This window comes from Pagrus major, chromosome 17, assembly GCF_040436345.1.
Source record: "Pagrus major chromosome 17, Pma_NU_1.0".
NCBI lineage: Eukaryota > Metazoa > Chordata > Actinopteri > Spariformes > Sparidae > Pagrus > Pagrus major.
In genome coordinates this window covers 18,332,659-18,359,482 of record NC_133231.1, presented here as the reverse complement: position 1 = coordinate 18,359,482, position 26,824 = coordinate 18,332,659, and the positions used below count along the sequence as shown (strand labels likewise).

At 43.1% G+C, this 26,824-nt stretch overlaps 2 protein-coding genes across 2 annotated transcripts; both read right to left on the bottom strand.

Moving 5' to 3' along the window:
• Nucleotides 1-538: 538 nt before the first annotated feature.
• Nucleotides 539-6,009, bottom strand: slc50a1 (solute carrier family 50 member 1). The gene is made up of 6 exons (XM_073485264.1): nt 5,797-6,009; nt 4,621-4,698; nt 4,401-4,524; nt 4,156-4,317; nt 2,155-2,274; nt 539-2,039 (listed from the first exon to the last, which is right to left on the bottom strand). Exons 1-6 carry the CDS (start codon nt 5,862-5,864, stop codon nt 1,932-1,934), a joined length of 660 nt encoding a protein of 219 aa, XP_073341365.1. The 5' UTR covers nt 5,865-6,009; the 3' UTR covers nt 539-1,931.
• Nucleotides 6,010-10,238: 4,229 nt separating this feature from the next.
• Nucleotides 10,239-21,424, bottom strand: efna1b (ephrin-A1b). Its single transcript, XM_073485250.1, has 4 exons — nt 21,137-21,424; nt 12,329-12,624; nt 12,051-12,239; nt 10,239-11,947 (listed from the first exon to the last, which is right to left on the bottom strand). Exons 1-4 carry the CDS (start codon nt 21,232-21,234, stop codon nt 11,826-11,828), a joined length of 705 nt encoding a protein of 234 aa, XP_073341351.1. The 5' UTR covers nt 21,235-21,424; the 3' UTR covers nt 10,239-11,825.
• Nucleotides 21,425-26,824: the final 5,400 nt, after the last annotated feature.

The window sequence follows — 26,824 nt, the reverse complement described above, 5'->3', positions numbered from 1 at the left end:
ATCTCCTGCTCAAAAACGTCCTGTTTTCTTTCTTGTTCGCTCTTTCAACTGTAGCTCATTTATCTCCCACCTCCAGTCCTCTCAGCTTAGCTTTTCTACATAACACTCCAGCACAATACTGTGTTGTGTCTGTGTGCTCGCTGTCAGGGGCAGGCTCTTTGAGCTCAGGAAGAGAGGCCAGTGTAACACACACACACACACACACACACACACACACACACACACACACACACGGGATGAGAACCTCTGGCGTGGCCTTTCCCACCACTGCCCTCTCTATATCAACATACTGGCACAAACAAGCTCATTCACACTGCTGCACCATCAAACAAGCTTTTGTCTCTTCTTGCACAACCAACCCAATCCCACACACACACACTTATCTCCACACATCTGCATGTAAGCTCATTACCGCGTCCAAAACAAAACCTCTAAACCACAGCACAAATCTTCCCACTTCAAAGGGTCAAGTGCAGCTTTCTCACTGCAAAAATCTTTCAAGTTCACAACTTAACAAGCAATCAGCAAATTAAAGTCATTGATAGTTAAAGTACAAATTTATTTACAGCTCACCTTTAAAGATCTTACATCCTTTAGAAGTGCAGTAAATCAGCACTGACACTCAGCTGTTTAATTTGCATAACATATGTCCTTATTACAGATAATAATGAGGAGACAAGCAAGACTCTATTATCCATGACAACCAGCCACCAGAAAGGTAAACATCATTCATCCTTGTAAACAAACCCTGCAGTGTTAATGTCTTATTCAATTAATCTTGTATACAAGAGCTTATAAAAATAGCATTAACGATACGAGTAGACGATATTTTATATTGGACATAAGCCAACATACACATTCTGTATCAAAAAAAAAATATAGAAAACAATTCTGAACAAATATATTGAACTGCCACATAGCGATAGGGACATGAGTACCAACTCTTAAGAGATATGAAATTGTCATTTCCTCACCTAGATATGGGGAAAAATATGAAACTATATACTACATTATTCCATACATGAGTACCAGGGACCATGGCAACTATATGTACTATTAAAATAGCAGCCAACAAGTAACAGCTCCACAAAATCTTTGGCTAGTATGAGATGAGGAAGATTTGGTCCATTCACTGGATTGTGAGCAGATGGCAAGTCTCCCCACATGTTGGTGATCAGCAAATGCCATTGATCTGTAATAGCAAAGATGATCCAACAGAAGGCACTTTAAGGACACGGAGAGGAGACGTAAGTTTAACAAACAGCCGCAGAAACAAAAGACATCATTTTTTGTTTTTAAAGGGACAGTTCACAACAAAATCAAAGTAGTGTAGTGTCCTAATGTAGTGCTATTTATCCATCTAGGTTGTTTTAATCAGCCATAGAGATGTCTTATCTTGAATATAATGGAACTAGATGGCAATAAAATAAAATGGAAATGTAGGAATCTTTTTTTCTACCAAACAGCACCCGCCGACCATAAGCCCCCTTGTCATGGACAAGATATAAAAATTCATGGCGCTTTGAGCACCATAAGCCAGAATGCCATCTAGTCCCATCATATTCCAGAGAAGGCAGACATCTCTACAGCTGATACCGTATCTCCAAAACTCCGCAACACACATCAAAACAATCTAGATGGATAAATAGCGCTACAGGTAAGAGGAAAAATATGTATTTTTGATTTTGGGGTGAGCTGTCCCTTTAACTGAATAACAGATATATCTCCCCTAAATGATTAAGTCAACAAACACAAGACATTAACTCCATTTTACCAGTGGTGTCGTCCAATAACGGCTCCATGTAACTCTGTCTCTCTGTTTGATTAAAAATACAAGACGAGTGATGGGAGAGCTTTGCTGCAGCTCTCCATGGAGACGACAGATCTGTCATCTCTTTTCGTTTTCAAAGCTGGACCCGCCCCTGTTATTCTCATAAATGCATAGGCATATAGGAAGGGGAGCTTTGATTGACAGACGCAAATCTCCAAAACAGATAAAATCTGATGAGGCTGGTGAGGATTCCCGGCGTGTTTGGGACCTGGAATGAGCACAAACAGAAAAAAAGAAAAGGCATTATGGGTGATAGCTTTTATTTGAATCAAGAAACAGTGTTGAAAGATGTGTTCACAGGTGTGATATTCACTCTCTCTTACCACAATAAAGTAGTCGTTCAGCTGGAGGCCGTAGAGGACCCAAGAAGTCGAAGTGAACAAGGTGGCTACCGTCAGAGGGAAGGACAAGCACTGCACATTACGACTCCGCACTATTTCTACCTAAAAGGGGAGAGAGGAAGAGGACAGCAACAATCACTTAATGAATTTAATGTTTTATAATTAATTAAATTTTTTTTTATATCAACGATGGATCTGATTATTCTGAGTAATGTGAAAGCTCTGCTGTCCCTTCTGTTCTTGGTGCATGTTAGCATCTTTCAGTTTATCTTTTTGGTTTAAGAGGTTGAAACTGTAACGGTTCGGTTAATTCTCAACGCTCTCCTGCTCTGCACCGAAAGCTAGTGAACATAGTGGAGCAATTAGCAGCTAAAGAGCCAGATATTTTCTGTCAGGAGCCGATGAAGATCAAATCAGAACTAAAAAGAGTGAATATTAGACCTTAATATTTCTGGTGGCCAGAAACATGACTTCAGATTGATGATAATGTTGCTGTATGCTGCATCCAAGTCTATTTCTGATTGTGACTGATGATTATTTTTACCTATCCTGCTCTTTTGTGATATCCTCACACCCCTTGATCTCAGCAACTTTGTGATCACGAGTTAATATTAACGATAAAACATGAGTGACCAAAACCACTAAAGTAAGTTGTAGTAAACCAGATTTCCCCTCTAAATATCAGTAGCACATCTTTAGGTTTAGGTTTAGGTTAAGACTGTCAGTATGGCTTGAGATTTAGTGCCACCCTAAAATCATGTAAACTGTAAGGAGATAACAGACTGGAACCAAGGGGACAAGAAACAAACAGATACTGAGAATAACAGGAAGACGCAGATGAGGGAAAGAAAGGCAGGAAACTGACTGGGGGTCATTCAGGGCTGTGAGGCAGATGGAGGGAAGAAGACAAACAGGATAGTGAAGAGAGAACACGACAAGATGACTCAAAGAGACAAAAGTAAAGAGAGAGAACAGAGGATTGATTCCTTCATCAGTAAATATCTGCACGTGCAGAGTTGACCGAGTTAACTGAACAGATGCTGCTGTCTGTACACAAGTTCAGTGAGGCATATGGTCAGAAAAGAAAACTAAAAGTGCTAGAGTTGTTTGGATTGAACATAGCCAGAATATTTGAGTATTGCGAAGTTTGTAGAAAGAAGAGAAAAAACTAGGACAGTCTATTAGGGCCATAGTAGGAAAAGATAATCGGAGCACAGAGAGAGGTAATATTCTGAGAAAAGGCTCAGAATTTCTTAGATCAAAGTCATAAATTTGTGTGAAAAAGAACATTGAAAAAAGGCGCTAATATGCCACTTACAGGCCACACAGTATGAATTTCTTCTTGCAGCGTCTGTCTTTACAGGTGATATTAACTCTTGCATTAACAAATCATTAAAAGGGATTATTTTCCCATTGTACATAATTAAACACTCCTGTGGTGCGTGAACAACACACGTTATAACTGACTGCACTTTTTTTTTTCTGGGTTTAGCAATGACTATCATTAATGACCACTTCCATTCTGAGTTGAGCAATAATTTAGTAACTTCACTGCTTATCTTCTCTCAACAGAATTATTGTGTAATAATAAATAATAATATATCTTACAAGAATCACACTAAAGTCAAACATATGGCTTCGAGCTTATCAATTATTTGGTTCTTTGGTTCCAGTTGAGAACCAGTTTCAAACTAGAAGGGCACTCAGTAGAGCGCCTATCTCCAAGTCACCTTAATCAACATGAAATTGTGCTCGCTAATAGAGACCAGCCAACAATGTTATGTATGTCAATTTTATAATGTCCACATCAGCAGATTCTGTGAGATCAAAGATATTTTTAACGCTTATCAGACCAACTGAGACTTCCACAAAAGACCACTTCAAAAAAACATTATCTCTGAATCCAGTGAGGCGAGTCAGTTCATTTGTTTTTTTATACGTGCTGCGTGTATGTTGTGTGTCTGTTCTGCATGTGCGCTGTACCAGGTCGGTGAGCGGGGACAGGTACATGCTGACGGTGACCACACTACAGGTGAGGCCGAGCTGGCTGAGCCGAGTGTCTCCCTCAGGAAGGAACACTGAGAAGTAGAACCAGCCGCAGGTCAGCACCATCCCTGCTGCTAAGGTCTGAGACATCACCACCCTCTGAAACACACAGATGCTGAGTGTCAGGCGTGCACACAACACACTAATTTAAAGTTGAGTTGTATACATGAGACCCAGCTGACCTTTTGTTTTGTGTAGTGTAAGTACACGATGATGTAGAGGATCTGGAGCATAGCTCCAATGGTGTTGACCAGGACGATTGTCTGATCTCTCTTCAGAAGCCCATAATACAACCAGCCAAGGTTACTAATGGAAACAAGGGGAGCATTAGATGTGCTGAGCAGAGCAGGGCGACAATGCTACTGAAGTGAGGGATCAAGGATTGCACAAACACACACTCACTTAAGACACGTGGTGAGGAAAGGGAGAAACTGGATATTGTCAGCACTTTTGGATTCTCTCATCTTCTTCAGGTCGGTCCTAGAAATACACACAGACAAACAAACAAACAAATAAGTAAACAAAGACAGAGAGACAAAGAGGGGTCAACGCTAGGGCTGCAACTAACAGTTATTTTCATTATCGATTAATCTGCATCTAATCACAATATATCATTCATTTTATAAAATATTCAAAATTGGGAAAAATGCTCATCATAATTTCCCAGAGCCCAAACTGACATCTTTGACCTGCTTCTTGGTCCAACCAACAGTCCAAAAACCTAAAGAGTCTTTATTTACTGTCATAAATGACGAAAAAAACAACAAATCGTTACATTTAATAAGCCGGAACCAACAAATGTTGGACATTTTTGCTTGAAAAGCTTGAATGAAACATAGCTGTGGCATCCCTTTTCACACTGTGTCTTTTTAGCTACGGAGTGAGACATCTTGCCTCTGTTCCATCTTATGTGAGAGTTGCACATAGGCATTACTTAACGGGCCGAATGTAGCCAATCAGAGGTAGAGTAGGGCGGGTCATGCCAAGCAAGGTAGTGTGATCTAAAATAACGCCGCTACAGCAGTGTGTCTGCTGACTGACTGGAGTGTATATATTTTATAAAATATATATAAATATATATATTTATATAACGCCTGTTACATAGTGACGCACATAAGTTCCCTTTGACGTGGAATTTTTCACTTTGCAGACCTTTTACATGCATGACAAAAATGCTACAAAACATTATAAAGGAAAGGCAAAAACCCAAAAAGCATAATACGACCTCTTTAATATATCAGGTCCTGGGTTAGATTTCCATACAATTTTTGTTTGTTATTTATCAGAAGATTTTCTGTTATTATTCTGCATTTAAAGAGTGATGGGGACAAGATGTGCCAGTTCAAAGAGTGTTGGGGACATGACCCCATGCAGCGACCCTCCCCAGTGTAAATGACACCGATACTATCTGGCATCATATATCAGCACATTCCTTCACCATGCCTGTGGCTGACTGGGGTTCAGACATGCATGCAAGTGGACCTGCTTCATAAAATCTGCCCTCATGTTTTTTTCTACCAAGCTGACACAGTAACAGGATAAAGGATGACGATGACATTAACGAGCAATTCAACTTACAGTCCAGTCGAGAACATCCCGACTGTAAACACGATGCAGGCCCATGACAGAAGCTGCAACACATCCATAGAACAGGAGAAAAAGGTACCGACACACTGCTCGGTTCCGTATCTAATGAGAAATGTCTGCTTTTAATCACGGACGCTTTAATTTCATGAAATTACAGGAGGAATTCAACAAAGCTGACGTCTCTGTCTCTCTGTTTCCGTGTTTGCAGTCAGTGTACACTGTGTTTCCGCGCTCTGATTGGCTGTGTGATAAAGCAGGTGGGGTGGATTTGCTCCAATAGGGGACTGTAACGAAGGTGGACGTCGCGGTTTACGTCATCACGTTGAAAGACCGACGTGTCTAATGGATTTTAGTGTTTCGGTGTGATGGATTTAGGAAGATTGTACTGTCTGGGACAGCTTATGATGGGAGTTTAGATCAGTTCAGTTAAACTTTATTCATCACTAAGGGGCGCTATGTAGTTTTAGAGAAGCAATTCAAACTCTGAATTTTAATATTTACAATATTAATGAGGCAATAACACAAACTCCATGTTATTTTTTCCATAACTGAATAAACAAGCTGTTCTCAGAGGAAAATAAGGTCCCCAGAACACTGTTTGAAGCTAGAAAGGTGGCAGAGTCCACCAAATATAAACAAAGTAAAACAGTATGAAATTGTGTCGTCCTTTAAGATCAGTTCGTTTTTTCAGTTTATTCAGTCATGAAAACAAAGATAGTTTGTTTATTTAGTGTGTTTAGGCATAAAAAAAAATCAGTCAATGAAGATCTTTCCCTTCTGATTAAAATTCCTTCCCTAAAACTACGTAGTGCTCCTTAAAAAAGACGTAGATTTCAGTTTATTTTGTTATAAACACGCTAATGTACATTCATGTCAGTTTTTATCAGTAGTTCCTGGTGTGGGGTTCAGGTTGTGGCACTCTGATGATGTGAAGAAGTTCACTTTACTCTTCTTCTCCATCTTAAGCGTCCTTAAAGATATTAATCTTTACATTTGCATATTTAAGTCTCAAATTAAACAATGTGAGAAGAAAGAATTCCCTCTTTGGTTTGATTGGTCACCATATGCGACCATGCCTGTCATGATAGGTCTGCATCAGTGCCAGTTTCAAGATGTATCATAACATTTTGTTTTTCTTTTCAGACTGGCGTACTCTGTCTGAGGCTGACTATGCTCGTTACACTCACTTTGACCAACCTGTGATGAGGAGCAACAAGCGGATAAAGCTTTGTTAAATGTGACCAAATGTGATTAAAAAAAACCAACTTGACTAACTGGAAGAATCTTCTTTATTTCACCGTTCTTCCACTTCCTCTTAAAATGCAGTCATTTTACTGTATGACAATTAAAACACTCTCCACTTGAGTGCACCAGTGTAATTTGATTTATTTCATTCCCTGTGCACCATTTTTCAACTAGACAGTGGGCCATTGAGGCTGCAGAGTGTTATTTCATGGCTATTACATCCAGCATTTAAGATGAGGACTCATATTTCAAGCCATGAATTAAAACCTTTAACTACCGCCGCATTCTCATTTAGATAAGTTCAGGTGAATTTAATGCTCATTGCCTAAAAAGCCCCCATTAACTTTCTCTGCCCCTTCTTACCTCCCCCTGCCATCATGGAGCATCATTGACTCCTCTCTCCTGTGTCCAGCTGTCAGGCCTGAGCATCAGAGGGGTGGATGATGCTTTCAGCAGCGCAGCCTCGTCGCGCTGAAGCTCTTTAACAATCACTTTCTCACTCTGCACTCAAAATCTCTCAAACTTGACCTTTAACAGTCTTTGATGTGTAATTTTCTCCCTTCTTCTCCCTTCTCTTCCATTTTTTCAAGTTTGCATCCGTCTGACATTTAATTTTTTCACTTGATTTATTGTGCAAGTATTTTTTAATTTCATTTCTATAAAGATGCAGAACATTTTCATATTCATGGTTTATATTTGACCACTGTTATTAAATTGTAATCCCTTTTCTTTGTGTGACAGTAAAGCTCGTCGAGTTCCATTAAATGTTAAACAAAGAAAATCTAAGTCTAGACTTGATATTTAGACATCCTTCATCTTTTCAAACATATTTTAGAAGTAACCCACGATTGAATCAGCTATATTTTCCCAAACATTTGAAATGAGATTTTCGAAAGTACACTTCATATTCACAGTAATAGATGTCACTTGTCAAAGATAAAACTAACTATATTTTGTTTTGTTTCATATTTTTACTTCACTACATTGCAGGGGGGGAATATTATGCTTGACAATTCACTTCAGGTACTTTGTACTATAATATACGGTATGGTATCCTAAAGACCTGTATGTATCCTGGCTAGATTTGCACTCTGATATATTTTTTGTATCTCATTATATATTATCATTTTTAAGAGTTGAATTGTGGTTGCTATTGCCTATTGTTGTTGTCTAGTTTCTTCGCTATTCAGCACCTGATTATTTAATGGAGACCCATAATGCTTTTTCATTTTGGTTTTCTTTTTCCTTAGGTGTGATAAAGGTTCATGTGCATGTAAAAAAATCTTGAAAGTTGAAAAGCCCAAAGTCCGCACCAACAGAAGCTCCTCTCTCCCACAGAAAATACTGAGGTACCTGAAACGCCTCGTCAGTAGTCGCACCTTTAATTATGTGACTTTGTGACATCACACTCCGTCATCATGTCACACATCTGCATAATTCATGCCTAGCAGATAGTTTGGCATGTAAGAATCGATTTAGCACAGCTGCCCTGTTGTTTTTAGTGGTGTTGGATCAGGCCTGTGTGAACTGACCAATCAGAGCAGACTGAGTATTCAGGAGGGGGGCCCTTAAAGAGACAGGAGCTAAAACAGAGTGTTTCAGACAGAGGGGGGAAACAGTGCTGCAGCATTGGACAGTATGAGAAAACTGATGTGTTTTTTGAGCTTTAAAGCATGTACATTCTAGTAGTAACCCAACATAAAATGATGTACCTGAAAATGAGCATAATATGTCTCCTTTGAAGAAACGCTTGATGGCAGTTAAGAATAGAGCTTACTCATGAAGCTCCTTGTTGTTTTTAATGTGAACTGTTGATAAAAAAACAAGTCTTAAATGTATCCTGGTAGGTGCTAGAATATTGATGCTTTGGTTCACTGTGGTTGATCTTGCACCAGCTGGCACCCATGGGAGCACTGCTGTGCACGGCGTATCATTAGTTTTTTTGGAAATATGCTTTTTACCCCCTGTAGTTATGAGGCATTTTGATTTGCATTTATTCCTCCAACTCATCTAAAATCATGATAATCCTCACAAAGTCGAGGAGAGTTTCTAAAGTTACAGTTTTGGAAGTTACATTTCCAATTTTAGGGATTTTTTTTTGTTCTTTCATCATCTCCAATATGGACACATGCATCAAAAACTTTACACTCTGACGGGTACCATATTTCACAATGGGTACTTTTACTTTGGATAATAACTTGTTTATTTTTAGTAGAAGTGGAAAATCAAAGCCAGGACATTCTCTTGTAGCTTTGACTTGTGCTTTTACTAAATGTACGAAGCCAGAAGGTTTCAATGCTTAGAATTTGGCAATTGCAGGTTTTTATAGATTATTAATTTTGCATCTACAGTTGCAATCTGACTGCATTGAACTGATCTTTGCACGTTGCTGTATGACACCATCTTGAGCTGAAACATCACTCTGCATACTGCCATGTTTAGTTATCGTGTTAGTCTCATCTATCAGGCACAGTGAGAGGCTGTCCTGCATTAACCTACTGTACAGAGCTATACATATACTGTACATGGGTGCCCGTTGCAAAAAAGATCCTTGAGCCTGTGTGATCATCTGCAGAGAATTCAAACTATGACGTGATTCTGGAAAAACAAACAGCTCAGTTTTATGTTCTGGTTTTGAATGTATATGTTGCGTAGTTTTTACAGGGGACAGTGACTTTTGACAGTTTTCAGTCAGCTCTGAGGTTTGCACACCGTGCTGCTCTTCATTCCAACATACCACTGTGCAGAAGGATGTTCAGCTTTTCTCTCCAAAGAGGATGTGCAGAGCAGTAAAAGAACTGGCGAAAAAAAAGAATGAAAGAGTGTGAGCGAGGAGGCGAGAGTGACACCCTCACACCCAGTTGTCAGTTTGCTTGTGGGCCTCTCTCGCAGCACTGTATCGCTCTCTCGCTCCTTCATCGTCCCCCTCACGGTTCTCGCGTTTGGTTTTCAGACTGTGAAATCTAAAGCGATGTCACCAGGGATGAAAGACAGAGAGGGGATGAGAAACAGGGTTTGAGAAAGACCTGGGGGTGGAAATTTGGAGGGCGCTGGAGAGATTTCATCGGACGGGAGATGGATAGCTTTGCCAAAATATTGTGTCATCCATCAAAATTTCAATGACATCATTGGGATGAGTGCAAAAAGATATTTAACTAGAGCTGACAAAAACCAGACAAAGTTTTATTACATCACAATTTTTTTTTTTATTTCACTAAAGATTTCTCACATCTTAAAACAGTTTGTTATAGTTTTCTCTATATACAAATGTACATATAAACATTTACAAAATGACACACGCATGTTTAACAAGAAAATAAACAACTGTAAATGCATTTTGGGAAGTCCCTTCAGTTTGAGGTTTGACATTGTGCAAGTGGGGTCACATCTGCACATCGGACAGTGTACCATGATACTGTCGAGACAGTAGAAATGAGTGAACAATCGTAAGTATTGAAGAAGCTCAGCTCCCTGAAATCCTTGTTAGTGTGTCTGTGGTGGTGATCAGAGGCTCTCAACCTCAAGAGAACATTTAATAAAGAAGACATGAAAAAATAAATAGATATTTTTTGGGATCCAAATTAATGTGGGGCCTTTTTTCTGAAATACATTACTGAATGTAAAAAAATAAATAATTGAAAATTAAGATACTTCTTTACTGTTTAAATACTTAATATGTAAGAATTGACCGCCTGTCAAATTCAAAACAAATAGGCACAGCATTTTGCCGCTAACTGCTGCTAACTGTGGATGTCCTTAGCTAGTCAGCTCAGTTAGCCGTGCAGGTAGCAGTCGGGACAGCGAGAGTAGGTGTTTACACCGCTGGCACGGGAGCTTTGGATGGGGACAGGTTGGGGCTAACTGGTTAGCATGCTAACTTCAGTAGATATATCTTTGCAACACAATACAGACGTCATGATGTCAGAACTGGTATTTCTTCACATTCTGCTAAAAATCATTATTTTTTCTAATGTTTTCAGCTAAAAGTCTCACATATTGTACCTTTAATCTGAATCAGCAGCAGTAGGCATCACTTGAAGTGCTCATGAGACAGAAAGGGGGGAGAAAAAGGTTGAGAACCACTGATCTGGATTGAACAATTTGTTCTCGTGTTTTTGAACTGAAAAAATGTGTAATATCAGCCATTTTGAGCGTGTTCATTGAACCCACGGCAGCTGAATCAAAGTGTCGGCTTTTGTGCGAATGTGGCAGTGGTGCTTGAGACACTTGAAGGGATATAACAGGGAGCTGAGTGCTACACAACAACATGACAAAAATCCTACATAATGGATACCACTTTGGCAGTTAGCCGACAACATTTGCAAGAGACAGAATTAATAATTTCTCTACATGTAGAGGAAGAAAAATGACATCAAAACTTGGAGATGAGAAGTAGAATGCAAATCTGTACCAACCGTATGAAAATTTGAGAACACAGCATAATGGTGACAATGTCATCCTCTTGTGAATTAAGTATTTTTGATCAATTTGCTCGCAGTTTTGTTCATTATGACTGAGAAGAAGTGGGCACCTTAAATGGTCAAAAATGAGAATTTCCATCCTCTTAGTAAAGTAATAAAAAAAAAAGATCTCTGAGGTCCTCTTCTTCGGAACGATCCACGTTCCACACTCACGCAAACAAACACGCAAACACACACTGACAACACAGTTCATGCTCGTAAAAAACAATCTGTATAAAAAAAAAAATCTCTTGAGTGTTCATGGTCCCAATGTCCAGCATTGGAATAGCATTGTCTCTTTTGTGGCGTTCAGCCTTATTGTAGCATCAGAGCTAATAAGACTGGGATCATTGTGAAGAGGAGTGGAAAGGAGACCAGCTGTGCGCCTGAACTCCCGATACTCCTCTGAACGTTTGGCTCCATCACAGCAGGGTCATCTGAGAAAGAAGAGTGAGTCAGTATTAGATTTCATAATTCCTTCATGGCAAACACACCCAGCTGTGATTATCCTAGTGGTATTTTTTTAAGAAGAATCATCACCTGCTGGGAGCCGGTTTGAGGGGTTGTGAACTCCTCCAGCGGCAGGAAACATCCCTTTTCCTCCATCCATGCTTTTTTCTGCATCATCTGCCTTGGATTTATCTAGCTGGTTCTTTCCAGAGCCTTTATGTCCAACAACATCCACTCTCAGCCTGAGACAGTCCTGGCCATGGTGATGCATTGGCTTGGCTGTGGAAAAATCAGAAAAGAGGGAACAGTTTAATACAAGAACCATCCTCAGGATCACAATGAGTTGATCTAAAGAACCTGATACTTACAGATATAATAATAGCTCTCCCCCTGTCTGAACTCCTTGCCGAGGGTGAAGGGAGTAAAACGCTGGAACTTCTCAGAGAATTTCTCAGGTGCGTGGGGAGCGAACGGCCGCGAGCACTCCCAACGGAGCTGGTCGAAGGAGTGAGGTTTACACACTTCGTAGTCCTCCCTCTCCACCATGTACAGCACATAGCGCTCAGCTGCATGCGATGACACCTCGCCGTGGGTGTAGTGGGGGCAGATGATGTCCAGATAGTCGTTGATACGCACTTCCACCGTGTACTCATCCCACAGGAAGCTGCAGGGAGACAGGAAGAAAGAGGAGGTTACTGACAAATGTTCTCGACTGTTTTTATTTTGCAAAATTCATAACAGCATGAATAATAGGCGGACAATATCATCCCTACACACCCTGAAAGCTTGCCTCACACAACACACGTGTTGGGGATAAAGAGGGCTAATCGCACACAGACACGCACAGCAACAGACAAAAGACTTACTCCCACGACTAACACATGTTAACACACAGGTAGAGCTACTTGGGTGTAATTCACGCGCCATGCGAGGATGTTTGTGTTGTCGTGTTTTGGATGTTCTTGTGCGAACCTGTCGTCACCGTGACAGAATTAGAAAGAGCCGGATCAGGCCGGACTTGTTCACTTTGTTTGTGGACCAGAGAACACACCTTCTCTCATAAAGCCCTACCACCAGCCCACTCACACACACACCTTCCTCTCGTTTCGCCGTCAGCAGTGATTCACCTCTCACCGGCTTAGAAGAGGATGAGATTTAGAGTCCAATCTCTCCGTGCAACTCAGTGCTGCTTTCTGTCAAGTCTTTCTAAACCAGTTTCTGGATGTTTGCTGTGTCGAAGCGCCTCACTTATTTGCTGTCTCTGTCTGTATCTCTGTCTCTCAATTTCTCTCCGATTCCATCAAAGACAGAGGCAGAGTGGGTGGAGACAGTCAGGCTGTCGCTCTCTTTCCCCCTTTTCATCTTTACCCTTCATTTAGTTTTATGGCTCTTTTTAAGCCCTCTTCCCGTCTCCTCTTTGCCTGCTTCCTCTGCTTGTTTCCCCCCCGGTGCCCTAATGAAGTAGAGAGAAATGTTGCAAAATCTGTATAAACCTTGTAGTTTTCATGGAGTTGTGTTAGTTGTGTTATCTTCACCATAGTTGAACTTTTACCAATCGTCAATAATTTTATAACTCTGTCGGGAACAGATTTGTCGGGACAAAGGGGAAAATCCCCAGTAGCCTAACCTGGTGTCTTCACTTTCTGTTTCACCAAACTAATATGTCTTTCTTTTACAGTAAACAGGATACAGACGAGGCCATGCTACACTGCTACATGTGTTTTGCGCCTGCCTGACATGTTGAAACTAATGTGAAAGCAGCTGAAAGCCAGGAGGTGAAGAAAGACTGATATTTTCATATTACTCTGATTACATGCTCAGGGGCAACAGGCTCTAATCCTCAAACTCAATATGTGCTTATCCTGACTGACTGCTTGAGTTTGACATGTTTAGTGTGAAAGTGACAAGAAAACAGCTCCTGTGTGTCTGCCATTGTTTATGTGTGTGTGCCCCAGCTTCAAAGCTCGGGACGTGGTGGCTCTGACTCCCCCCTCCTGTTGTTGTGGCTCCTGTTAGGACCCCCTGGCCAAGTCACAGACACGCTGGCTCCAAACGTGGGCCTCTAACCCCTCCTTCCTGCCTCTGTATGCGTGTGTGTGTGCATCAGTTAGCCCTAACCTACCTGTCAAAACATGCTTTGTTAGCTGAGCACAGCACTACACTTGTTATCCAAGGCTAACAGGCTGATCACCTCCCTCCACTTTGAATCACTGCTCCCTCTTAGAAAAGGTTCTTTGTAGGTGTGTACACTCCCGTGCAGGTGTGCACGCCTTTGTTTGTGTGTGTTTTGCCAAGGCGAGCGTTTTTTCAGTGAAAGGAAAAGAGACATAGCTGCCTAATTGGCCGAATAATCTCTCCTCTCATCTTGTTCCACTCTGCTCTGCTTTCTTTGAGTCAGATCAGTAATAATAACAGAAAGAAAAACAAGACATTTGGAGATCTGTGGCGGCTCCCTCTGAAGTAAAGAAGTCTTAAATTGTATAGGATACACTTTTTTCCCACACCGCGTCCTTATTGGTGGCCCGGCCGACCTCTGCATGAAAAAGCAGGCTTGTCAAAAGCCAACAAAAACAGATTCTGTTGCTAATTTCATTCACGACCCATGCTTTTAAGAAAGCTCTCCCTTTATCCCTCTCTTCACCTCCTCATTCCCCCCTCCCTCCTCCTCCTCCTCCTCTCCTCCATTGGTCTGGCTAATTAAAAGCTGTTAGGGGTCTGGGGCCAACGTGTTCTCTAGAAAAGGAGGGGAGGAGGAATGAATGGGGTGTAATTATACCCTTTCCCTCCCCAAAGACAGAACGCCTGGAGGCTACAGGGCCCCTTCAACCCCTTTACCTTACCCCCTGTGGAGCTTTCACTGCCCTGACTAGTGTGGATGTGTGTTATATGTGTGCTCATATGACTGCAAGTGTGTCTTTTAGTGGTTTCACAGTTGCATTTGAGTTGTCCAGATTTGTTTATGCTTGTATGAGTCTTTTCTTTCCCCCTGTGGATCGTGTTACTTTAAAAGACCATAAGTCAAGAACGTGGGAAAAGACTAGCCCACAGTCTTCCTCTGGTCCTCTCCCTCCATCCTCCCTGCTGTCCGATGCATCAGTCATCAAAGCTCCCCACTGCGTCTCCTCTCGGCCCTGACTGACAGCTCTCGGGAGAGTGAGAGTCGCGTTAACGTGATAGCTATGTCGTATGTGAGAGTGAGAACCAGGTGTGTGAGTTGTTGCAGACCTACTTTCCACACAGCTTCTTCTTCCCGTGTGTTGATTTGTCTCTGTCTGCATGTGTGCATGTTTTCATGGGTGTGGGATCCTCTGAAGACCCTTATCCAGGGCGTCTCGTGCCCCAGGCTCTTGAGCACATCTGTTTATCAAGGCCTACTGAAGCCTCTTGAGTGTTCGAGTGTGTGTGTGTGAGTGTGTGTGTGTGTGTGTGTGTGTGTGTGTGTGTGTGTGTGTGTGTGTGTGTGTATGTGTGTGTGTTTTCTTGCATGTGACTGAGGTGTGGGTAAACAGCGAGGGTTGAAGGTGGCTGTAGATGTTCTTCCTCTCTGCTGCAAAAAGGTCATTTCTCACTATGGAGCTACTCTAGCTTTTGCGTCAGTGGGGAAAGGTGTGCGTTTGAAGGGTATAAAATAGTAAAATAGCTATAGAAGTGGTAGTTATGACAGTAGGTGAGTTCTCCAACACGTCGAGCTTTGAAGTCTTTGCATTGTCCTTGCACTGCTTTACCACCTCTTCCTTTTTCTTTTTCCCTGCCATCCCTCTCCCCCCCCCTTCTTCCCCGACATTTGTCCCCTGAGCTCTCACTGGTTTCGGTCAAACAACTGACACAGGAACTCTGTCTTTCACCGTCTCTCTGGGGAGTGTTTCAAACTGCCAGGTCAAGGGGTTAGAGTTCAGGGTCGCAACTGCTCACTCACATCTGAGTCAGCACCGAAGATGTTTGTTCCACACACAGCACCAGTCAGCACCACTGAAACACTAAACAGGCCCCCCCCCCCCCCCCCCCCACCCCCCCCCCCCCCCCCCCCCACCCGCCCCACCTCGACCATTTGCTCCGCAGGTAATCAGTAGTAAGTGTGCACACGCTGGAATGTCGCAACAGGGGGAGGCTGCGGTTTGGAGGGTTTACTATGTTCTCACGAGGTGCACTCATCAGATTTCCAGTCGCACTCTCACACACTTTTACTTTGAGGTGTACACTTAATACCCTATTAATTTGCGGTGCTATGGCGGATTCACACCTCCTCTCACACAGTCTGAGGAGCTGTCAGTGGTTCTAATGGGTTTAGCTGCTCACTAGTGGGATGCTCCATTAAAGCCAATCTAATATACACCGAGAGGTCTTTCTATATTAGCTTCAAATGTAATCTACCTTCATTCTTGCTCCATCTCATTGTCTTGCAATAAGAAACCCAGTGGGAATTCTTCCCAGCACTTAACTCTGTAGTTTCCCACTTTTTTCTTTTACTTGCATGCCTGACATAGTAAAGACGATGAGAATCCCTTTGCTTTCAAAATGGTCAACGCTTATTCAGTTCCAAACTTCTCCCCTCCCTTCATCCATCACTGTCCCTCTTCTCCTCCCTCCGTCTGCCTCTCCTTTTATTCTGCCAAAATCAGCCCATCCCCCTCTCCCTATCCCCTATTTTGTCCTGTCTCTTAACGCTGACATAATATACCAGCGCTCTTCATCCAGGCTAATTTCTCAACACAAATCCCTTTCTCCGGTTCACCCTTCTCTCACCCTGCACCCTTCCTCCTCCTCCTCCTCCTCCTCCTCCTCCTACTCTCTGCCCCCGAAAGCTTTTCACCGGGTCTCCCCTTATTGTAGCCTCTCATTCTGTCTGCGATGAATAGAAGAAGGCCAAATGGTATCATGCTTGGTTTAATATGTTGTGGGGAGGGGGTGGGTTCACGGGGAGTTAATCCGTGTGCCTGCGTCTGTCTGTCTTAGCTGAGAGAGAAGGAGCAAGTTCAGTAACTTCTATGACTTATATGAAAACAGTTTCTTCTTTGAAAAGTCCATCTAACAGAAATCTGTTGCTAATTCTGCCCTTTAGAGGGCGACGGCGGGCTACGAGTGGACAGCGATGCCAAGGTATGCCTGAAATGCTATGAATGAGCAGTGTACACACACTCACACACGCATGCTTGCCCACACATACTACGATAACGCTGGGCGCAAAAAAAGCAGCAGGCCTCTCTAGTGTTAGCAGAGCCATGCAGGGCTGAGAGGTGCTCTGTCCTCCTCCGGTGGAAAACTACTGGGGCAAAAAAAACAAAAAAAAAACAGAGGAAGGTCTGTGAGAAAGAGGGGGACCGATGGAGGGAGGGGAGGAAGTCTGGACCACAGATAAGGAAGCGAGAGGAAGAGCCAGGAGAAAACAGAGGTGCATGGATACTGTGATGCGAGGGAGGACTTGAAACACAGATAGGTTACAAACTGTATGTAGTCACTAAAATTCCCAGCTGCCACCGTGTGCTCTGATGCGTGAAGGTATGAGCGTACCTCTATAAGTGTGTTAGGTAAGAGGACAGTTATATCAGTGGGGAATAAACACAAAGCCTTCGGATATTAAATGGGCTGGATTCATGGCAAGATAAACGGAGATGTCCTGCGGTGCTTGCAATTGATTGTTCCGATGTAGGATGGATCGCATCTGGATGATTATGGCGATAAAGGTCATAAGTTTAATAAGGGACTAATCTATACATTGGAACAGTTACACAATGACCCACCTACCCAGATACACACAGACTATGGAGGTCATAATGAAAGACAAAGAAGTTATGTCACAGGATTACAGACGCATGAATATATATATATATAGAATGAAGCCAGCAGGTTGATGGTTTTGTGTCTATGGGTCAGATGGTCAGATTACAAGCCGCCTGTAATCTATGTTAGTGTGTGTGTCTGGTGTGTGTGTGTGTGTGTGTGTGTGTGTGCGCGCTCTCATTCTGGTGAGATTAGAGGCCAACAACCAGACGGGACATCGGCTGGGGAGGGGTAAATAATGAGTGGATAAGGAGGCAGAGGGAGGGAACAAAATGTATAAAAAAAAGTACAAAACATTGGAGTGGGTGAGGGGGTGAGGAGCAAAAGCAGGTGACATCAACCCCCTTCACCCCAAACTCATCCTCCAGGCCACGTATACAAGTCAAGGCAGGCCCTGGCTGCTTCAATAACAGCAGAGGCAGACACAGACGGAGATAAACAGAATATTACATTACACCAAACTCCTGATAGAGATATTTGCACAGACGCTGGGAGCATGGCAAATAAAGCCACTCTGGATGGATGAAAGCAGACAAAAAAACCAACAGAGATAGCACATTTAAAAAGGAGGCGGTGGAGCACTGGTGTTAATAGCATCCATATCTGTGCAGAAAAGAGATCTCGAAAATGTACTTGAATTTGTAAGCAGAGAGAAAAATAGCGAGACGGAGGGCTCAGGGCCAGGGGAGGGAGGAGACCCAGCTGTTAGAGAGAGTGGAGGGAGTGAAGACGGGGAGAGGAACAGACAGGTACAGTGAGGGAAACACACACACACACACACTTATACACACTTACACACAGCTGACAGAGTTGAGTATAGTAACAGCGGGGTGGAATGCTGGCTGTAGCTAATATTAACATCCAAGTCCTCCCTCTTGCCCCTCAGTGTGTCTAAGTGTGAGTCACACATTTATCATGTCTCGGTAAGGGTGCCTACGGCAACGGCCACTCCTTGTTTTACTCTGACGTTGGGGCACACACACACACACAGACACACACACACACGAAGACACGCGAACAATCACGTACTCTCAGTTCACAACAAAACAAAATCACTTCCCGGTAAGAGCTGGTAAAGGGCAGCACAAGTTCAAACTCTCTCTCCCTCCTTCTCTCACACACACACTCACACACACTCTCACTCATATAATTGACACAGGCAGAGACACGTACAGTAAAAACAAGACCGGACCAGACTGAGTAAAACATGCCTCCCCACCTGTCATGTAGGAAACTGTACACACACACACAAACACACTCAAATAACAAATCCCTACAGGACTTGAAGTAACTGGATTAAGCCATAATCACTGAGTCGCACTGACAAGTTGGTGAAAATCAAACACACTCCTACATACATAGAGGAAAACACACAGACACACACATGAGCTGCTGCCAGGCAGCGTGCTTCACATCCCTCTACTCCCTGACATGAATGGGAAGACTGCTGCCATCTGGTCACTGTCCTCCACCTAAGACAAATCAGTGCTGCTCACAATTAGACCACAAATCAATTAGCATCAATTATCCGCGGCACGGTGCAGTCAGAGCCCGCTGATGGATCTATGTAATCCTACCGAACAGGTGACTGATTGATCACTGGGGGGGCAGGTGGGCTTTTAGTCAAAGCAGGAAACCAGAGGACAAGAAGAGAGATGATGGAGAGAAAGAAATAAGAGGGAGAGTGGGGGGGATTATAGAGGAGTAATGGAGATTAGACTGGAAATGCGGCAAAAAAACATAAAACGAGTGGCATGTGGAGGTCAGATGAATTATGGTTTCACTTTTGGATTTTAGCTGCCATTATCCTCCCCCTGATACCACTCTCTGTCCCTGTCTTTCCTCTTCAGTCAGAGAGTATTTGATGAGATCAGAGAAGGAGAAACCTGTCTTGGCTGGCACATGTAAGAGAAGCAGAATGGCCACATTTTTGTGATGTGTTGCTGTGATGTGTAAAGTTAATGTCTGTCTTTGTCAGGGGTCTATGTTTAGCCAAAAGGATTAGTGTTACATTATGATTTTTCTTCTGGTTACACAACTCCCATTTGAGAGCAGAAATAGTCCAGGGCTGGATTAGAGACAGCACAAGATCTGACTATAAGACCACCCCCGTTCTCTTTCTCTCCTTCTTTCTTTCTGCCTCCTTTTTTGTCTTATTTGAAAACTTGGAGCTCCAGTTTCCTTTTTTATCCACACCAAAAGGACTGTGCTTGGTGTCTGATTCCTCTCTGTAAAGCTGCCTTTCCTTTCTGGCCCTCCCCTCTTGTCTGTGGTGACTCAGGTGTAAAACTCAGGTGGGTCAATGCGGGTCTGTTGAGTCACACATGGACTAACCCATGACACAAGCACTGCTCATGACGGCAGAGCTTTCCATTAGACTCCTTATCCAATTATCAGGACAATTGTTTTCCTTGTTGCAGGGCTCTTTTTCAGCCCATGCGTCTATTGTCATTCTTTAAAGGGCAATTAGAGAGCCAGTAATGTAATCAAGACAAGACTAAAAGGCCATAATGGCTTTTGCCCTTGTTGCGGATTTTAATCGACCCCTCTCAGGGAAGAAGCGGGGGGACCTGTCCTTCTGTTTCAGCTCGCTTATAAAATAATACTGTCTCTCAAGCGTCGGGATCACTCGCTCCGCGCTAAAAGCTCAATAAATCGCGCTGCGCTATTGCGCGTCTGTCAAGCTCCATCGATTCCGCTGAGTGGTCGGATTGCATTACATTTGTGACCTCAAAACAAAATAATCAGCAATATGTGCCTCTCTCTCTCTCTCTCTCTGACACACACACACACACACACACACACACACACACACAGTGAAAATAACACACTGAGCCTTAATGTGGTATCTGTATAAAACTCATCATTAAATTAACCCACTGATTCACCCTCATTTATAGACTTTCCATTACACACACAGGTGCAGACCCTTCAGACAGCGTCACAGGCCAAGTTCATACTTGTCAGTCTATTTTCTACTATTAGAGTATGTCTGTGTCTGTGTGTTGCGGTTAAATATAGTGGTGAATCTGTCCATCTGTCTGGACACCCAGCCTGATCACAATCCTGTTACAGGCGAGTTTAAACGTGTAACACACATGCCCGACTCTTTAAACGTCACATGAATGAAGACAACAACAAGCTTAGTTGGAGCCTGAGCAGCCCTCGGGTCAGTAATGACCCAGGAACAGTGAGTTTACATGTGTGAAATGTCAAGAAAGTAGTAAATTACATCCACTAGCCTCTGGAGGCTTCAGTAAATACACACAGTCACTCTGACAGAGCAGTGAGTGATAGACCCTTTAAGATTTAGATGAACACACACACACACACACACACACACACACACACACACACACACACACACACACAACATGAAATCTCAGATCAGTACTTACTTTGGGTTCGAGCCGTTCCAGTAGACGCTGTGTCGCTCCGCAGACGCGAACCAAGCACCGATGCTCATCGCCAAACACACCAGATACACCAAATCCATCGTTCCTCTTCTCCACAGGATGCTCACCAAATTCAAGCAGCGAGCGAAGATTAAAAGAAGCGCCTGTTATTGGAGATTTAATGCGTAAATACGCGCACGGACGCCAATCAGTGGATTTTACGCACCCACTGTAGTGATAAAGGCAGTTTCAAGTGATGCGGCTCACCAAACACTATTGCAACTCCTGACTGATTCACAGACGCGCAACTTGTCTGTTTTGTCTCGGAGTGGCTCCACCCCACGAGGTGCTACCAGCCAATGGGAGTGAGGTAATCTGGATGCCCCGCCCGTCGCAGCCACGGGAGACGCTCCGTCCGCACTTTAGACCAGAAAACACAAAAACAACTCTACTACGACTGTAATGACACCGTAGAGCCACAATAAACAAATAAGAGTCGATGTGGAATATAAAAGCGATAAGATAAGAAATAATAAACAACTAAAAGTGACAACGTAGAGGCAAAAACACTGAAGCTCGTCAGGACAAGTGGTTATTTTTAACATTAAAACCAAGTCAAGTCAGCTGTCATCAGTTTTTATCAGTTAAGATAAATACAATCAATTGGAGACGATAAGGAATATGTACCATACAACTAAGGACATCTAAAAAAACAGAAGTACTCAGATCATTTACTTAAGTACAAGTAGTAATACCACAGTATGAAAACGATTTTGCCAACAACATGTACTTAAAGTATCAAAAATACTATTACTAAGTATTATTATGCAGCTTATTGGATCACAATTATTGATGAATTAAAATGTAAGCAGCACTTCACTGTTGTAGTTGGTTGAAGTGGAGCTAATTTATCTATAAACTATATAATATTTACAATAATGCGTCATTTTATGAACTGAATATATGTTTTTCTAAAGCAGAATCTTAGTCTGAAAAGTATCAGCTTTGAAATAAATGCAGTGGAGTAAAAACTACAACATTTCACCATGTAATCTACTTAGTTACTTCTAAAATAATAATTGAGTACTGAGTACAATTTGAATGAATATCTTGAGCTTTCATCTGCATTTTGCTCTCCGATCACAAACGGGCCAGTGAAAACCCTGACAAACAGAATAACACCAGTTTAACTTGTAACTGAGTAATATTTCAGTTATGTAAGTGCACTCGCACTTGTACAGATTTTCAGAAGTAAAGTACAATTACCTCAAAATTGTTAAGTACAGAACTTGAGTTCATGTATTTTGTAGTTTTCACCACTGAAAAATGGATAATCTGCTGTACCAATGTATTTCCTACGTCCATTGTGTTGTGTTTGTTTCTGTTGTTGTGTTCATTGTGTCGTTAAATGTGTTCATGTTGTAACACTGTGTTGTTGTTGTGCTGTGTTGCACTGCTTTCTGACGTACTGTATGTTGCAACTAATTGCATGTATTGAGTGGTTATTATGCATTGTAATGCAGTTTGTCAACTTACATTTTTCGCAATGTGCTAATTTGCATTATTTCCACTCTTTGTTGTTGTGGACACAGAGCTGAAGATATGTTACTGCAGTAATTCTGCTGAGACAGATTAGTGTAATAATTTGCATACTGAAGAGATTTTGGCTCTGGTTGTGTTTCCAACATTTGAGAACCCTCTGCAGATGTATGTTCTTGCAGACTGTTGTTGTCCAGGCACGCCGGTGTACTGATTACGTTCTGTCTGATAACAGAGAATTATTACAGTCTTATCAGTCAGCCTGATCTAGTGGTCTCCGCTTAGTCGCCTCCCCAGACAGGTGACTTTAGAAAACAACCTCACAGATGGAGTGGATAAAGTCCAGACCACGGGGTGTCGGCAGGATTGTGGCCCCAGCGAGGGCTTCCCTTGGGCAGGGATGGAGCCTAGCCTGGGTTAGCTGCTGCAAAGCTCCATAGCTGCAGAGAAACGGGAGGGGGCATTTTGTGTGCATGCTGTGTGTGTGTGTGTATGTTGTGTGTGTACATATGTGCAGACAAGCTGAGTGTCTGACTGTCCCTAGGCTTGGCTGGGCAAGCACACACACGTCCTGGCACTCTGAGAGGATCACGCATACACACACACACACTGACGGTAGATCCTGTAGGCAGTGGGGGGGTTAATCATGGCTGAGGGTGCTTTTCCATTCTATAATGTCTCCCCGAAAATGAGAGAAAAAGGAGGAGGAAGCAGGGCGAAGTGTGATAAAAGAGGTCGACTTTAACAAGTTCTGACACTGCAATTAAAAATTCCAGATCATGATAAATCCTTCTGATGCAAAACCTCTTCTAATTCCACATATGCAAGCGTCTATTCCTGCAGCGTCCTACACTCAGCTCTGCTGACATCAGAAACTGTTTTAAATGTATTGATTTCCTCTAAGGAATGACTGAAATGCAAATCATGTTCCAGTAAAACTAGCCGGTGATTCATAAGCTTCATGCTACCAGCAACAGGATCCTCCGGTTCTCACTCGTACACAACACCAGTGAGTGTCCCTCGTTGCCAGCAACTTCCGCTGCTCTAACATGGGATCTCCTTGTGTTGTGTCCATCGAACATAATACCACGCGTGTGGCAAGAGAGAAACACAAATTTAGAAATTCACAGCCCACAAACACACCTCCTCTCGGCTGCTGTAGCCAAGAGGAGAGTCAGATGGGCTGGGATCTCCCATCACAGATAGAAACACAGGCGCACAAGCAAACATGTAAGTCCTCTCTGCAGGCCCCTGTGATAGTGTTGCAGCTAGCAGAAACCGCGGATGACTCTTGGAGTGAGACTTAATCCTCACACAGCCCATATACACACAGAGAGGGAAGACTGCGAATGACAGTAAAGCGCCGAAAACTTGATGGCTCAAAAAAGAAACTCACAGAAAAAGTGTCTGAGACGATGGAGAGCTCAACGGCTCTAAAAGTGGATTAAAGGAAGTCGGGGGAAGACCTGACAGCCATACAAACCTTTCAACGGAAATAGGCTTGTTTATTTTCACAGGACTTGTCTCCAAGCGTCACAGTATCTGCCACGAGTTCTTCAACATGCTATGGAAATCCCACAATTACATAACTTGTGCAATTAAGTTTAAAAAAAAATACACACAGAGCTTGGGGAGCTACCTGTAACCCGTAATGCCTGATTTTCTCTTCTCTTCTCTATCAACCGTAGCAAATGCGATTTTTATCGGAGGGGAACATGAGGAAGAGTTTTAGGGAGTGGAGAGATTTATGAAAGAAAAACAGATGGTGTCAGAAGGAAGAAGAAAAGTATCAGCCCAGATAGAATACATGTTTTGATAAGAGGGGTTAAGGATACGTGGGAGATTGCGATTTAAAAGATAGAGACCCCTCAGCCTATTAAATTTTCTTCCCCTTTCCACTTCTTCTCCCTCCTGCTCTTCACTTTTATCCCCTCGGGCTGGGATCAGAGCTGGTCAGAGATCTCTGTCTCAAGATTTTAAGGGGTTTCCAGAAGAAGCAGGAGTGTTTAATAGAGGGGAGAGAATAAATCAAAAGGACATAGAGTGAAACTGTGAGACGTAGGGTTGGGTGTTACAGATAGGAGACACGTGGAAACTGAGGGCGTCAGCCACACCGAAAAAATAACAGGAATGGCAGTGAAACAGGTAGAGAAACAGAAACACAGGCATGTGCTGGCACAGGTTTTTATTGGAGTTTTAAGATGTGTAGGAGTGTTCTGATCTCTATTTGACAAAGCGAGATGTAATCCTGTTGATCACATTTCTGCCTTCTTTTTTTGGCCTGGCTCTATCACATAATCACTCGTTGTGTCCTCGAGCATCAGCTGCTGATGTCCTCCCACAGAGAATAACCTTAGCTGGCATCGGAAAAAAAAGGTCATCGGGAAGATCAACATTATGATACAATGAAAAGGGTATAAAGGGGCTTAAAGAGGCTAAATCACTGTAATGCGCTCCGTATTGACTCTAGTTGATCACAGATTGCATCTCAAATAGTTGCCCTTTGTGCACCCAACCTCTGTCATTACCGCTAGCTTAGGCTTGTTAACACTTGGCATTGTTTCATCTACACATGGACAGCTTGTCACCCTGCTGCCCTCTGTCCCTTTATCCCCAGGCCTCCTGCGGGCCCTTGGCCCTCTGGCTCATAGCGGCACACTCCGACAAGCTGCTCCTTCTCCTGCACCACAAAGGCATGTCTCCCCATTCATCACAGCCATTCATCTGCATACAGGTGGTCTTTAATTCAAACGCAGGGAGGCACACTTCTGCTTAATAGCGCTCCATGTGTGTGGATTTAGCCTGGCAGGGGGGCAAGTAATGATTCTAGCAACGACAAACTTGTGATAAGATGGTGTTTCTGCTCTGAGCGTCTTCTGGAAAGTCGCCAGGGAGGCTTAGCACAAGCTAACGGGGTCTCAAATCAGTATGAACACACTAAAACAATGCTGCATGTGTGTGTTCGCAGGGGGTAAATGAACCTCCTCCCTCCCTCCTGGACGCTGTCTCACTATTCAGACCGCAGGAATCATTAACTCGCCCAGTCAACAGGCACACTTCACTCGTCCCTGCCGCTCTGTCCTCCTTTCTGTCTCCCTGGGACTCTCACTACCATGCCCACGCACACACACACACACACACACACACACACACACACACACACACACACACCAGCACACAAAAGCACAAACAAACCCCAGTGAAATATTTAACCATGCTAGTCAGCTTGCATTGCCTCTGCCATCATTTATTATACTGTATCTCCTTGTCTGTCTCCCTGCCTGTTCTCTCGGTTCATCTGTTGTCTCTGCTGTCTTTCCTTCCTTCCCTTTCTTCTGTTCATCTGTTCAGTTATTTCCACGGAGCACTCCTCAGCCCCTGGCCAGACCGTACCGGCTACATCTCACCCTGATTACTTTACTTTCTCTTGTTTTCTTTCCACATTGACAAGCTCTTGAGCGTCTTCCCTGTACACCCTTTTATGCTCTATTGCTCCCTTTCAGTTCCGACCTCTCCCCGACTTGAAGTGGTCCGGTTTTCTTCTTGCTGCCTCCACCCCTCCCTTCACTTTCAATCTTTTCTTATCCATGTCCCCCCCCCTCCCCAACAAGTACCTCGGGCAGTGCATTTGTTAGAAGAGAATCCATTATCCTCCTCCATCCTCCCACCTTCTGTCCTCTTTATCTCTCTCTCTCTCTCCCTCTCTTTCTGCATCTCTCTCCTCTCCTCACTTGCCCCAGCCCTATATTCATTAACATAGTGTTAATGATCCCAGATGGACTGACATGTACTCTATGGGGGCGAAGTGTGAGTGGCTTCTTCCAAGGGTGTGTGTGGGTGGTTGTGTGTGTGTATGTGTACGCAGGCATGCACGGCTGTTGGGCTCATGTGTGGAAAAATTGTGTGTACATATGTGCGTGACTGTGTCTACATGTGTGCATGTGTGTGGGTACATGTGTTCATATCAGCATGTGAGCAAGAAAGCGATCACTTGTTTCTCTCCCAGAAGCGGACTGCTCTGTTATGATGCATCTCTTTCTTTCAGAAAGCCAACAATAGAGCTGCAGCTTGTGAAGGACGCAAGTAGGAGAAACTGAGGAGTTGTGATCCTCCTGTACATTTACCATAAATACAAATATATTTAGTCATTTT